Source organism: Aulonocara stuartgranti (genome assembly GCF_965226115.1).
Source record: "Aulonocara stuartgranti genome assembly, chromosome: 14".
NCBI lineage: Eukaryota > Metazoa > Chordata > Actinopteri > Cichliformes > Cichlidae > Aulonocara > Aulonocara stuartgranti.
This window is the reverse complement of record NC_138950.1, coordinates 3,801,293-3,816,606: the sequence shown is the minus strand read 5'-3', so window position 1 is coordinate 3,816,606 and position 15,314 is coordinate 3,801,293. Positions and strand designations below refer to the sequence as shown.

The 15,314-nt window shown below is 44.4% G+C and overlaps 1 protein-coding gene across 4 annotated transcripts in view; it reads right to left on the bottom strand.

The window, feature by feature from the left end:
* The window catches only part of actn4 (actinin, alpha 4), a 55,812-nt gene that overhangs the window by 9,141 nt on the left and 31,357 nt on the right, over nucleotides 1–15,314 (bottom strand). For 2 of the 4 annotated variants that reach the window (XM_082503055.1, XM_082503053.1), the window contains exons 2-13: nucleotides 12,710–12,824; nucleotides 12,127–12,246; nucleotides 9,700–9,786; nucleotides 8,154–8,241; nucleotides 7,293–7,371; nucleotides 7,059–7,140; nucleotides 3,597–3,682; nucleotides 2,184–2,276; nucleotides 1,953–2,078; nucleotides 1,025–1,129; nucleotides 541–688; nucleotides 304–454 (exon numbers count right to left, since the gene is read on the bottom strand). In XM_082503055.1, the coding sequence (XP_082359181.1) occupies nucleotides 304–454; nucleotides 541–688; nucleotides 1,025–1,129; nucleotides 1,953–2,078; nucleotides 2,184–2,276; nucleotides 3,597–3,682; nucleotides 7,059–7,140; nucleotides 7,293–7,371; nucleotides 8,154–8,241; nucleotides 9,700–9,786; nucleotides 12,127–12,246; nucleotides 12,710–12,824 (1,280 nt within the window). Of the gene's footprint in view, nucleotides 1–303; nucleotides 455–540; nucleotides 689–1,024; nucleotides 1,130–1,952; nucleotides 2,079–2,183; nucleotides 2,277–3,596; nucleotides 3,683–6,242; nucleotides 6,329–7,058; nucleotides 7,141–7,292; nucleotides 7,372–8,153; nucleotides 8,242–9,699; nucleotides 9,787–12,126; nucleotides 12,247–12,709; nucleotides 12,825–15,314 lie in introns of all 4 variants that reach the window. The other 2 variants (XM_082503052.1, XM_082503054.1) reach the window with 1 other exon arrangement.

Genomic DNA, 15,314 nt, shown 5'->3' with positions numbered 1-15,314 from the left:
TCAGTAAGTTTCAAAATTTAAACTTGTGCATATTTAGCAGCTTCATTACTCAGAATAAATGAACCCTGACGTGGAGACGAGAGCCATCGGGAGCTAGCAGCAAATGATGCTGCGTGTTTCACCTCACAGCGAGGCGCAGGTACTATGCTGACCACAAACCCACGTGAAAGGAAAGAATTATCACAAACTGTGAAGAATAGAGCTGCCCGACCTGCTTTGTGCGTTTATGCATGAAAGAAGCCACGAGGAACATTCAGGAACCGATGCTAATGAAGTCAGAGATGTTAGCGGCTCCACTCTTACTTGAGCTCCTGCGCGATGGCGGCGATCTGCTCCACTCTGTCCTGGTGGGCGGCCAGGTCGCTCTCAAAGGCCTCGTGTTTCCGGAGCAGCGCCTTGACTTCTGACAGGGTGCACGTCTCATAGTCTTTCTGGGTAAGCATGGCCTCCTTACCTGCATGCATAAAAGCCTCACTTATTCAGAGACGAGCATTCTGGCGTCGTGAAGACGTTTGCTTCACCGCGATGGAATTTACATACCGTCGGTCCAGGATTCATGGATGGCACACTTCTGGTGGAACTTGACGGCCAGATGCTCCAGTCTCTCCAGACGCCTGATCTCGCTGAGGATCCACTCCTCGTAGCCTTTCTCTGCTCCTTCCAGATTGTGCCACGCTTTGTTGATGTCCTGAGAGCAAACAGCAAGAGTTACTGTAGAGCAGAAACTCCAAACACAGTAAAACATCTCATACGTGCAGAAAAGTGTGAAAGAGGTGGTGTGAAACTGCTGTAATATTTACAAGGGAACTTAAAGCTGGATTGTTTGTTAACAAACACAGAAAAGTAACTTAACACTGACTGTGTTAAACTCACTAAGCTATAACTGAATCAGTTTTTACACCAATCTTTAGAAATCCTCTGTTAGCATGCGACAGGCTGCTTTGCGACTGATGATAATGAAGTTGTGTCGCGCAGCTTCAAGTGTGGTGTAACTTTTCCCATCGACTGTGTGCGAGTTTCATACCGACACCATGCGTCCTTCTGACGGCATGAAGGCAGGTCTGTTGCTGAGTCTCAGTTTAGTCTGCAGAGTGTTGAAGCTGATCTCCAGCTGGCATTTCTCTTGGACCTGCAGACAGGAACATCTCAGTGTCACTGGACACATTCAGCAGAGGAAAACCAACATTCATATGTGAGAGGGCACAGCGCTCTTATATGGCGATGCCACCAGGACAGATACAAAGGTTCCAGCGATTAAGAGCATAAACTCTTCAAAATGTTATCTGAAGTCAGAGCAAAGAAGCCGAAGAGCTGTTCATCTGTACGGGTTAAATGGACAAGACAACCCCTGCTGGTCACTGGAAAGAATGCAGGTTTAGAGAACCTGTGCATTTTCAGACATAAAATCAGAGCATTATAAGCTAAATGCATAGAATAAGGTCTTGGGAAAAGGGCTCGTGCTGCCACGCAGTGTGAGATTAACACACTATAATAACTGGTTCATGTGAATACACAGTATACAACTCTGCCTCAATTTAAATGCTTATAATAAAAGGCTGAAGAAGCTCTGTGCAGAGAGAGGTCAGAGTAACATGTGAGAAAATATTTGCAGAAACATTTTCCAGCAGACTCTGAGCCATTTCTCCTTGTTTCCTCTCCAGAGGGACACAATTATAACAAAAATGAACAAACACTGATGAACCTCAGTGGACCTCAGGGACAAGCAACCACTCTGCAGAAGCTACACCATGAATGAGTTTAAAAACCCAGATTTTAAATGTCAAGAAGAATAATATTATTTTGGAAGAAAACAAATATTGAACACTGAGTAAGATTAATGAGATTAAACTTTCCACTACAAAGATTTGGGTCTGGCAGGCGATCCAGGAGTTTGTGAGCCTTTTTTCTTTGTTTAGAAATGCTGAGAACAGTTCACGCGAGGTTTTCTATACCTTGGGTGGTTTGTGCACACAGCGGTAGTCTCTGAAGTCCTCCTGTTTCACCTGCATGTCATTTACAGTCTTCTCTTGGGTTCGGTTCTCCAGCCAGGGGATGGTCCGACGGATCCACTCCAGGAGCTGGAGGCAGAGAGGACAGTGGTAAAAACAGGACAGACGAACGGGTCGTCCTCCTTTCTCCAAAGTCTGCCGTGCAAGTAAAAGATGGCATGTTTCGATACTCACATCACTGGCCAGTTTCTCGTAGTCCTCCATCATTTGCTCGTTCTCCTGGTTGACAGCCAGCACTTTGCAGATTCGATTTGCGGCTGTCTCAGCCTATTAGGAGGGAGAGTGATGAGTGGAGCTGGACATGACTGGATAAAACTCCATCAGAGTCTACTCTCTGAGCTCAAAGCTTCATAATAAAGTCACTAAACTGAGCTTCAAAATAAGTGTCTACCGCTGCTTATTAGTACCTCAGCCTGGCCTTTCATTGCAGCTGTGACAAACGCATTTTTGCTTTTCAAATCTGTGCGCACACTCCACACGCAGGCAGTGAGGGAGGAATGTCGAGCCAAGTTTAGGCACGTGTTATTTAAAATAAGGCAAAAACGCCAATGTAGGTCAAACCAGGGCTTAATATGACTGCTACAAACATGCTCCAGCTCTCGATGGTTAGTTCAATGTGCCAAAGTCATTCTGTGTGTATTTAAAACTTCATGCATCTCCCTTCAAAACCTGGGAATCAGTGCTTCTAGTTACAGTTCATGTAGCGCTGCAGTCCACGTCAGTGCGTCTGCCTAGGATATTACACTACTGTACCACTGAAATATAAAACACAGAATTTGATAAGCTGATTCAAGGTCATACCTACTGTACAACAAAACATCTGCATTTATGCTGCTCGTCCAATAAGCTTACAGGCTATGCTTTCACCAGAATATAAGACACAAGTCATATCATGTAAAACATTTAGAATTGTTTGAAAAGTGTTAATAGCTGAAAAGAAACTTGAGACATCAGCTAATGTTTCCCACAGTAATGAATCCAGACCGGTCTGGTTTCTCTAAACCACATCAGCAGCATGACCACCGGCGGTTTGCCGCTTTCCCGGAGGAAGAATCCTCGTCAATATAAAGTGTTTCATGTTCCAGCTGAGATATCCATAAATCGAAATCTGTGCATGATCTCAGTGGAAAAGAAGAAATTTAAACGTCAAAATCACCCACAGAAGCATGCATGGAAAGCAATCAGTGCAGGTGACCGCCGAGTTTAAGTCCAGCCCATAAAGTCTGGAGCATTTTGAGGGAAACAGCTGATGTCCAAAGAGCCGAGACAGAAGCACCAAAAGTTCCCATCATGCTCCTGCTCCGTTTCCTGTTCTGCAGATAATATTTGACTGAATTTGTATAAAACCATAAGTGCAGCTGAACTGTTGGATCGAGCGAGGAGAAACGCAAAGCAGCTCAAACTTCCATCTAATAAACGCTGGGCTGGAATTCCAGCATGTTGCTGTGATTTCACCTCTGATCTTTTCACACTCTAAAAACTTTAAATAACAAATGTGTTTTACCAACGATGGAAACTTTGGTGCATTTCAGGGTTTTTCTTCGCAGCGCTGAGTGTTAATGTGAGTCTGACGGGTGAGGAGCTCACCTTCTGTGCGCCAGAGAAGGCGTGATAGAAGCAGGAAACATAGGTCATTATGGCCTTCTCATCCGGCCTCAGCGTACCCACGATGTCTACGCATCACCCAGCAGAACAGAGGGAGAGAGAGAGACAGAGTGAAGCCAAAGCTACCCAAAGCTACACTTTGATTGCCCCCTGCAGGATGTGAGAGAAAGCTGAGTCAGGTGGGGGCGACGTTGAGCGCCCCCTCGTTAGTGCCACAGCTTGGAGCGCCTCCTGTCACCAGGAAGTGAGGGCCACCAGAGGAGTCCTCTGGAAGGGAATCGTGGGACGCTGGAGCCACAAGTTCAAGTGTGGGACACAAACAGGCATGAACTGCTTAATCCAGTCACTCAAAGCGGTTCATTCACCATCTGATGGAGGTCACTGGGTTCACTCAGCAGGGCAATGATGTCAGCACACTGACTGACTAATTCTTCTTCATCTTCAGAGTTCTATTCTCGTACTCAACTACAGCGTCTTCATCAACTGCAGGTGGAAAAATATTCTCAAATAACCAAGTGAACAAAATGAGAACGCAGCACAGCGACTGGTGAATGAAAACGCTTCCTGTGAACTGGAGCGGGCGCGATTTGTGTGACGTTGTTGAATAAATTACGATGCTGGCAAGAGCAGTAAATGTGGACGTTTCAGAGTTTGTGTTTGGTACAAACGCAGCGGTCAGAGAGCTAACGCACATAACTCACCAGCTAAAAACAAAACCTGAACTCGTGCCCATTTCTGACACACACACACACACACACACACACACACACACACCTCGTGAGACTGCAGAGGAACAAACAAGTTCTGAATGAGCCAGAAAATTAATTAGAGGAAGACGAGCAAACAAGAGACGCATCGATTGGCTTCCTGTCATGGGCCCAGAGGGAGGGGGGGGGGAGGAGGAAGGAGGAGGAAAAACAAGAGGGTAACGAGAGGACAGGGACGAAGATGATTTAATAAAATTTATGACAGACCCACTATGAATCTTTAACATCATATTTACTTGACTTTATCAGAGACATGCATGATTTGAAACCAAACTTTCTCCACAATAGGAGTTTTTACTTATAGATTTGTCTCGTGCACATTATGTTAAAAGTCTAAATTTCACTTTGAGCTGCAGGAATTTGATTCTGGAATTTAGCAGTTTATGAAAGTGTACAGAGTAAAGTGGTTTCTGGTCTTTGTGTTTGTAAAGACTGAGCTCGTGAGCCTTCCTGTAACATCTAAAGTTTATCGACTGATATCATCCGACTAGCTCCTTTGATTTTTTGCACGTATATTTTTATCTCGGTACATATCGTTCATTTCATTCTGCACATAATGCAGATTTTATTCTGTCTGTGTTATTCATCGTTATTAGTTCCTGCCTTTGTTTCAGCCCCGACTCTGCAGGATGGTACTCCAGTTTTGCCGTACTATTGTACAGACGTGCTAAAGGTAAAGCAGAAAGCGATACGCATCTAAAGCTTTTCAAATAACAGTTCGATAAGGTCACAACCTGCAGTGCCAGATGGGCCAAAAAGCCCGAGAGCTGCTCTAAAAAGGAGGAACTCCATCATTTAACGGGGCGGGTTCACTTCTTTGCATGCCATGTTCTCTGAATATTAGGAAGTGACAGTTTTTCCAAGCCAAATCTTAACAATAGCAGCCAACATGAACTGGAACTACCTTTTCTTCCTACATGTACATGAAAAAAAAAAAATCTGCAAACAGTTATAATGAACAACAAATAGGAATGAAGTTGTGCTTCTGCATTTAGACGCTTTGTGGATGTAAAGGTTCGGTCTAACTTCCTCCCAACAGTGAAAAACTGCCAAAAGCAGTCTGATGCTAAATGTGTTTAAATTTGGTATAAGAGAAGATGTTGCATAGATCCTAATATGCTTCAACTCAGTGAATACACAGCTCAGATTAAAGCAACGTAGCTGGTGCATAACTGAATATTCTCCTTTTGAGTTTGGGTTTCATTTGGCTGAGGGAACTGTTCCCTCTGGATCTGTGGAGAAAGTTTTTGGATCATGGTCAGAGTGGCAGAAGAAAATGAACCCTGATGAACCTCAGTGTGATACATGCTAAAAAGCTAACAGGGTCTCCTTTAAGAGGAAGTGAAAGCAGTGAGATTATCCTGAGGAGAGCGCCTCAGACCTGGATGCTTTTAGTGGTGGGAGAAAACAGAAACGTCCTAACGGTGATCGTATATTTCAGCATTTTGTTTGCTGGCCTTGTCCTTTTGTTTCCTGGAAGGACTTTATTTTAAAGGATGGGGACTTCCACATGTTGAATCAGAGGTTTCTGTTCATTTTGTTTTGATTTTTAGTTTTTTTTTCAACCACAACTGTTCAAAAATGTAAAAATATCCATGGGAAAAGTTCCATCTGACAGATTTTAGCTAAAAATAAAACTAAACGCAGCTTTAGTCCACAAACTCATTTCTGTACGGCAAACATTTACCGCTTTCACCAGCATGCTAATGTTGAAATCGTTTGCGTGTTTGTGTCCCCACAAACCCAGCGTCCCAACAAACCCAGCGTCCTGGCTGTCGAGACAGAGCGTGGCCATGCTGGACAGGAAGCAGCACCTTGTTAGTAAAAGGAGGTTAAAGGTTGACGTTGGCTCAGAGGGTACCTTCTGTGCTCCAGAGAAGGCATGGTAGAAACTGGACACATAAGTCATTATGGCTTTCTCATCTGGGCGAGCAGTGTTCACAATGTCTACAAGTCGGGGGGAGACCATGGTTATGAAGACGCACACATACAGGCAAGACACAGGACAAGTGATTACACAATTACAACAAGACGCACACAAACTCATTTAACGAGCTGCTGTAGCTGCCAACAGCCTGACATGCAAACAACAAATACAACGACACACACACACACACACACACACACACACACGTAGACACACACAGCTCAGGTACAGTTAATACACAACTTGGATTTCTTTCTGTAGAGTTTGAAGCAAAAAGAAAAAGTGGCTTGTTATGACAAGAATGGATCCTGTGAAGGAAACGTGGATGTTCAACATGGTCACACATACAGATGAACACAGGAGGAGGAGCAACGTCGATCCTGAAGATGCCTCGCGTGTCCTGTCACCGAGAACCCGAACACGCTTTGGAGATCGGGCACATTTACATGCACACAACGCGGCGACAAACCCCGTGCAGGTCAGCGTGGAGCTACAGTCACATGTACGTGCTGCAAAGACGGACTCCCAGGAAAAGTCATGTAAACTCCTATTTGATGTTACAGACTGGTCAGAAATGACAAACTGTGTCACTGTTTTAAAAAAACACCTGGTTCACTTTTGTCACACCACTTCCACATCTTACGTTATGAACAGTCACTTTGTTCTGTGCACGTAAACAAGCCCGTGATGTTTTAACACACGCAGTGACAGATCCGGCAGAGACGCACAGATCAACAGCCGACTTATTACCTTCTGCGTCCAACATCTTGGGGATGTCCAGGTGCTTCTCAGCCACCTCAAAGGCGTTGTTCAGGTTGGTTACAGGATCATCCTAAACAGCAAATCACAGACGGCAAACAAGCCAGTGAGTCGCTTCAGGCATTTGTAACAACTTAACAACAGATATGAAAGCATTTCGATTCACCATGTTTGACCCAAAAACTGAAATATTTGAAGAGAGTGGAGGAGTGTGAAGCTGTTCACCTTTCTGAGGCTGTCGTAGTCGATGAGATCAGGTCTGTGTCTGTGGATCAGAGCGTTGAAGGCAAGACCGTCCTTCCAGCTGTTGGAGAGAAAAGACGAGTTCGGGGTGAGGGTGGAGGTGACGCTCACACATTTGCTGCATTACAAGTCGACATTATCGGCGCCGTGAACAAAAACTGTCCCGATCTGCCGCCGGGACCAAGATCCACATCTCCACTGTGACACTGAACTTAATTTATGAACTGATCTGAAACTAAATGAACTTCATTAACATTCTTTTCGAGCTGAATTTGGGTGAAAGATGGTTTGATTGATTATATCTGGACGTGTTGCATGTGATACATCATCATCAGCTGCTTCTGAATTCCTTCTCACAGTTTTTCATATTGAAACAGAGAGCAAATAATCACATTTGTCTATTTACAGCACAGTTGTGCCATGTTGCACTCTCTCCATCAGGGGGCGCCCTTTCTACACAACAGCAGCAGATTTGAGGTTTCATGTAAGCGTTGAACACCTGAGCTGAATCCAGAAAGGTTCAGGGAAGTATCTGCGTGCGCCTGTGTGTGCGCCAACTCAACTTTTATGCTGAGTTTAAGAAACTCTCAGATCAGTATTTTTCATATAAAGGAAAAAAAAAAAAAAAGAACACTGGACAGCTGCTCACATACCACACTTAACCACAAACACATTTCATCAATGCCACTGGAGAGTTTCACTGTATCCGCAGGATTCCTCAACTGGATTCTCTCAAGGTTTTGTTGGTCTTTACAACACAATATTACTGTGTGTGAACTGCTTTCATCTGACAATAGAAGCCTTTAAAAACGAGTCCAACGTAAAGCCCTGTGTGTACGTTACCTAATGTGGAAGTTCTGCACATTGACATTCTTGTAGGGAGCCGTCTTCCTCTGGCACCACAAGAGTAGACCCTCTTTGGCAGAGGTCTCTGCAGAGAGAGGAGAGGAGGAGACAAGAGACGTGATCAGTCGGAGCACACGGGGGGAAATGTCTCTGCATCACATTCATTCAGCTGCTTTGACCGTTTGAGTCGATTAGCCTTGTGCAAGCAGACCAAGAAATACCCGAGGCCGTTTTCAGCGTGCTAAATATAAACGGCCACGGTGCTCATGAGCAGAATTGAAAATATGAGGATGTTTGTGTTTGCTTTAGGTTCCTCCACACACACTGACAAAATATCCGCCGCTAATATGGAGAATTACTCCAATGACTTCTAGCAGCCCACACCCACCGCAGCTAATTCAACTCAGACTCTTTTAATTAGCCTGCAGAGTCAGTTGTGCTCAGAGAGGAGAAATGAACCTCACCTCCACATTTATCAACACAAAGCTAACGCACACGTTAATGCACAAATGAGTCATCGGCTGGTTTTACTGTCAGAAAGTTCATCAGGACAGATTTGGGCTGTTGGGTTGACTCTGTGGGACTAAACTCGAATAATTAACTCATCAGTATTTAAACTATTTACTTCTAAACCTGCTCTGATAACATGTAAACAGCACATAACCAGGCAGAGTTAGAACTGTGCTGCTAGCAATATGTAGTTTAACGTGATCGGTCTTGTTTCAGGCACACCTGTTTCATCTTGGCTTTATTTCATCGTGTGTGTGTGTGTGTGTGTGTGTGTGTTTCCACTTCCTACATGCATATCAAGCCCGTACATCTGTAACTGCAGCAACCTTCAGGGCTTAAAAATGAAGCCAGTGCAGAAGTGCCAGAATCTGCAGTTCCTCTAACTTTAGGTCGGCTCTGAAAGAGAGTCGATCCCCACAGACTCCCATGATGCTCGAGTCCAGCCATGAAAATAACATTTTTACAGCCTGCTACAAAAACACTTCTGTGCTCTTTAGCTCAATCTCCCCCTAAAAACAGATGCACAGCGGGTGAATTTTTAAACTGCTCATTCTTAAAGTGTTTCTAGTGTAATAAAGCTCTGAGTCACAGGTGAATGCCTACCTTAGGCTAGGCCTCAGCCTTGCCAATGAAGTCCCTAAATTAGAGCTCTGGAACCTGATTTTGGATGTTGGTGCCTTTCTGAGAATTAAAACGATGAAATTATCTGGTAAATATAAACTGCTGCAGGTTTACTGCACTCAGGCTGCCCAAGATGTCGGTGCTCTACTTATTTGTAGGTAACTTGTAGCCTCAGTTGTCAGTTATCTGCATTTCTGGCTGCAGCCACAAGAAAGTGCAACTTTTCCAAGTGGTCTATAAAAGCTTGCTGCAGGTCTTTGTCAGTCAGCTGGCCTGAAAAACCTGGCTGGGAGCTGAACTTTAGAGAGTTTGATTTTTTTGGTTTTTATTTAAGTGATGGATAAAAAAAAACGAAGAAAGAAGAGAGCGAGGTGCGACAGTTTTCATGGATATGAATAACAGGAAGCTGCACCTTCTACAGAGATGTCCTGGATGGCGAAGCGGAGGATGATGGTCCAGATCATTCCCAGGGTCATCTTGGCGTTTCCATCCACGATTTCTATGACACACAGACACACACACAACTTAATCAATCACTGTGTTTCTCTGTTACACCCCAAGAACCGTAGTTCTTGTCCATCACTGCTGTTTTTACAATCCTACATCTGCTGTTCCATTTAATAATGCCAGCACACCCACTCACAACTACGCTTAATGTGTAACGGCTGCTGAGTCTCTGCTAATTCCAGGGAAAGTGTGATGCTCAAACAAAGATTTCTTTCATAAAAATCAGTGAAATCTGGGGAAAGATGACTTTTTACTGGCAAAGGCACATAATGACTGTTTAACGTGTCGTGTCGGTTAAACAGGGAGGATTAAATTGATGAGGAGGGCAGATTATGTGAGTATTGTGTGGATAATTTAACATCAGAACTTCATCTAACAAATAAATTCATTGTTAATGTGAATAAATGTAAATCCTGGCAGCATCGAAACTGGAACATTCTCCAATACGGTTTTCAGAGTTTGGCCGGTGAACGATGACGGTTACGTTAATGAGCAGATTCCACTCTTTGTTCTCAGACATTCTTAGAGGTTTTATCAGTCCTGTCATGCTTTCTCACAGACACACACTCAACTTGGAATTTGTGCTTTTATTGTAGGTTCACATTCTTTGTGGTTAATTTCGTATCCACCTTCAGCTGTCAGCAGATTTAAATAGTAAATTACAATTAAAGCGATGAGGCTCCGCCTTTTCCCTTCTTACAATAAAGGTGTATTCACACCTGCACTTCAGGTTCAGGTAAATCACACTTGGCTGGTTGTGATTCATTTGGCTGCTCAGGTGCAAAACAAACAGCAGCGGTGAAACCGTTCAGAGGAGGATCAGTCCGATCCTGGTGTGAACAGGGACGCGAGGCGCACTCAGAGTTTCAGCTAATCTTGTAGCAGCAGCAGCTAGCTAGAAAATGACGTGCTTCAAGTTTAAAACCCTGGGAAACAACTTTTCAATTTGAAGAATCTGACCAGGGAAAGTGTGCACTGAGCATCCTGACAGAGGGTTTTTCCCTCTTCCATCTGCTACGTTTGCATTTTCCTCTCAGTTTCCAGCCGACGACCTTTAACGGGCTGCTGCTTTCACAGAAGGCCGGAGTGTGTTTACAGCACGCAGTGTGCGCGCCATACTTTGTGTTCAGTGGTCACCAGCGTCATGCTACAGGAATGTCATGGTTGCTCTGATAGTAGGAGAAAGGTCAGCGTCCTGCAGCCGACCGACACACACACACACCCACACACACACACACACGCCGCCCTCAGTCAGCAGGATGAAGATCGGTTTGACAGACATGTATCTTACCAGAGTTTCTTAGCAGAGGTTCTATCAGCAGAAGCTTAACGATGAAACGTCTCATTAGAAAAGCGTGTAAAGGAATCAGGGTGACATGTAGGAAATGAGAAGGAGTTGACACAATGCAGTGTGTGTGAAGTGACCCTGTAGTGTTATTGTGCCGACACTCACAACTTCAGCTGTGAACTGAAGCATGTTTTCAGCACTTTGTGGAATTAGCATTTGGGGGGAAAGACATGACCACTGAAGCCAGCCTTCAAGCCCCTCCCCCAGTTTAGCAGACAAAACAACTGCCAGGTGGTGTCACCAAGATGGCTGCTGAGTGGAAAGACCTGCTTCTGCAAGGACTTGGTAAAAGTGTCACTGCGCATCAAATCAATCGCATGTGAAAGTTCACAGCTGACCACGTCACCTGTTACGGAACGACTTAAATGTCTTATCAGGGAAATTATGGAGAGCCAGGAGTGACAAAATGAATTAACTAAATACACTTAAATACACCATTAAATAATTAATTAAATGCTCGTTCATTACATTTAAAACATTTAATAAATTATTTAACGGCATATTTAATTCATTTTGGCCCTCCTGGCCCTCCTTAGAAAATACAGTGTCTTTAAATAAATACAACTCAACTCTTTGGATTGAGGGAAATTTTGGAGCGTGAGTACCAACAAACCGTACCTACACCTCATAGTCTGAGCCCTGTTTGTCCGGAGCTCCCTGACACTGTTGCATACCACAGCACAGTGAGCACAGCTTTGATAGAAAATAAGGAAAAAAGGAAAATCTGCGTCTACATTAAAAGGCCTTATTAGTTTTAACGTCTTCCTGCTTTGAATTGCTTTCACTCACATTACAGCTGCAATTAGTGGCTCCCATTTAAGGACCATTAATGAGCCGAAGCTCACCACTAAGTATAAAATCACCACGAATGTTCACTTTCAGCCACGCTTTCAAACATTTAAGCGAACCGCTCCGATTAGATCTGCAGTTAGTGAGAGTTTTAACTTCACACTCGTGCCGGCAGTGACGTGAATGAAGGCTCACCCTCTGCTCCAATAGACACCAGCTTGACTCCCTTGCTGGCGATGAAGTCCAGGGCTTTGTTTACATTGTTGATCTTGTGGACCCTCATCTTGCCTCTTTCAGGTTTGGGTAACCGTTCGCCTGCAAACACACAGGAACAGAGAAAAGAGCCACTTAGCTGAGGTTGAGCATGTTTCCACGGGCAACATTCAGGGAGGTTTAAGTTACAGCAGCGACGCCGGCTTCACTTGAAACTGGAGTGAGTTTGAAAAGGAAGCCACATCTGAGCCCAAACGTCATTAGTGAATGACAGCAGCGCTAACACAAACAGCTCCACTGCTACAAACCCAAACCCACTGCTGTGTCTTTAAATGCCTGCGATTAATACTGATGTCGGAAACTGGGCGACGACACCCCGGAGATGCTGTGCATCGTCAACATCGGAAAATATTTTTCCCTCTCATTGAGACCCACAAGTTTTTCTGCGGCTTCTGTGTGACTCACTCCAGAAACACTTCATTATTGCAGACGTTTAATTAAAAACTTGTACACCCGCCCTAATTTTCTGACGACTCCGGCTCTCTGAGGTCGGACGGTGACTCACCGGAGATGACCTCGAGCAGCAGCATGAGTTTGAGCCCATCCCTGAAGTCCTCCTCGATGTTTTCGATCTGCGTGCCGGCCTTCCGCAGGTGGGAGTTGCACCACGCCGTGAACGTCTGCGCGAGAGCAAAGGAGGGAGAAAAAAAAAGACAATTGGGGTTATTTGCAGCCCGGGTCAAAATATTTGTGTAGCTTTTATAATAATAAACCACTTTGAATAGTGAATGAAAGAAAATGAAATTCAATGGGCAGGAAGGGAGGTCAGGGAGACACTTTGATAAGACAGGAAGTGCAGGGAGAAACACGACGTGAAAGTTTAACTACATGTCACACACGAAGATGTGGAGTTGGCATTTCAGTAGCAAAACACTTCATGCATAGTTACCCTACAAAGTCGTTTAAGCTAAAAAGACAGAAAACTAACCAACCTAGCCCCATCTTGGCTCTCAGTGTCTGACGCTGCTGTCATTAAAAGGTCAGCACACAATGCCAACGATCTACTTTATTATTTTTACTTGCAATCAGACGGACATCTGAGTAAATCAGCAAATCATGCACATCCACCGCTGCTTGGAAACCGTGTATTGGTTTTTCTGGTTAGCCGTCATTCTTTAAAAACACATTAGAGGTAGGCGCGCGACTGCAGATCCTGCAGCACTTTTTTTAAACAAAATTTTGTCACATCACTCTCCAAACATCTCAATTGCAGCACAACATCAGACTGTCTAACACACTTGGACGCATTCATCTGTTACATGACTCATTATGCAAGTTGGGGAAAGTGCGTAAAAATGCCAAGAGACTAAAATACATGGAGGTCGAGCATGCACACTTTCAGCAATGGTGCAAGCAGAGATTGAGGTCAGTATTTTTTGTCATTGTTCAAAACAGAAAAACTGTAATTTATGTACTTGAGAGATTAAAGAGGCAGTTTTAAGCAACACGAAAGCTCTGGAGATGAAATGTAGGTGTAGCTTTACGAGGAACTGTCCAGTAGGAGAAGTGACGGTGACAGGGAAGACCTTCCAGCAGGAAGGGTTTGACAATAAAGACATAAGGTAAAACAAAAGGAAGCACAGCAACAACCTGTATGTTAGTGTTGAATAAAGTTTAACAATAAAAATAACTGAATCTAGCTTAAAGTGGACCCATCTCCAGAACAGGCCTCACTTAACTCATACTGACTCATACCTTCTTCTGATTGGCTGACACATGCAAACAGCAGGTTTTTTTTTAAAAGTGGGTGGAGCTTCTATGCTCACAGTCAGAGTTGTGTGCCCACATGACCTACATGTTATCCCCCTTTACCAAGCAAGAGCCAAGACAGGCCATGTTTAGTGTGAGTACCCATCAGTCTAGCAGTGTTTGTATCTATGTGCAAGATCATTAAAATGGCAAGTGCTCGTTAAATGAGAAATATTGGGAAGTTTATTTTTGTAATATGCTGAAAATGTCCCAAAGCTCAGAGAAATAACTGGTGCACATGTTTGTTTAAAAACTAAATAACCTAAACATCTAAGCATGAAGCAGTCTAATCCAAGTATGTGCATCAGCACACTTGGAAGGCAGCACAAAATCCAGAATGTAAACTGAGACTCAGACGGGACACACAACAGACACACAACAGACAACTTTGATAACTTCCCAGCTTTAAAAAGGGACTTGTGCTCATTTCCAGTATGTCTGTTTTCAGCCTTGTGTCTACAGTAGCTTTGCATGATTCACAGCACAAACTCATTCTGATTTGTCTCAGACCATCTTGCACTCTTCCTGAAATGAGCTGTTAAGCTCCTCCCCTCTGACGAGCCAGCTTTCTTCTGATTGGCTGCCCCTCGTACAAAGAGGGTTTAAACATCAGCTCACAAGGATTACGTCAACAAATGGTGATATCAATTTTCAATCTGTGGTCATATTTAATGAGCCTCCACCAGAGTTAACAGTTTGTATTTAAAGTCTATCAGCCCACTTCACCCACCCACACTTCCTTTACTCCACGTCTCCTGAGCTGTGTGTTCATAAACATTATGACAGGGTGCTGCTCGCCGCCCTGCCCCTTTACCCGCTATCCCACTGTGGATACTGGCACAAAGCACCCATTGAGCCTCTTGGATAATGGCACCCTTCAGCCCCCCGTACACTCCCTCAGCCCGCTCCCTCTGCCTCTCCCTGACCCTCCCCCAGACCGCCCGATACCAACCCCCTCCACCCGACACACACAATTACACAGAATGAGGCCGAGGACAGAGAGGAAGGAGGAGGAGGAGGAGATACATTTCACATAAACAAACGGACATACAAACAAGGTTGGTGGGCAGGAGGGGGAAGAGTGACAAAAGACAATGCCCTCGCTAACACACAATGCAGGAGGAAGTGGCACTGCAACGACAGGAAGTTACAGCTCGGTTTAACACAGAGCAGACAATCAGAGCGAAGATGCATTCATCACTGGACGCGGCTGTCAGCTGTCACCAAGACGCCGCACCGGAGCCACGAAGCCGGCAAACTGTCGTCATCCAAACATATCAACAGTTTACTCATTTTCTAATCTTTCTCTGCAACACAGTCCAGCTTTTGAGAACGTATTTCACCTCGCGCTCACTCAACGT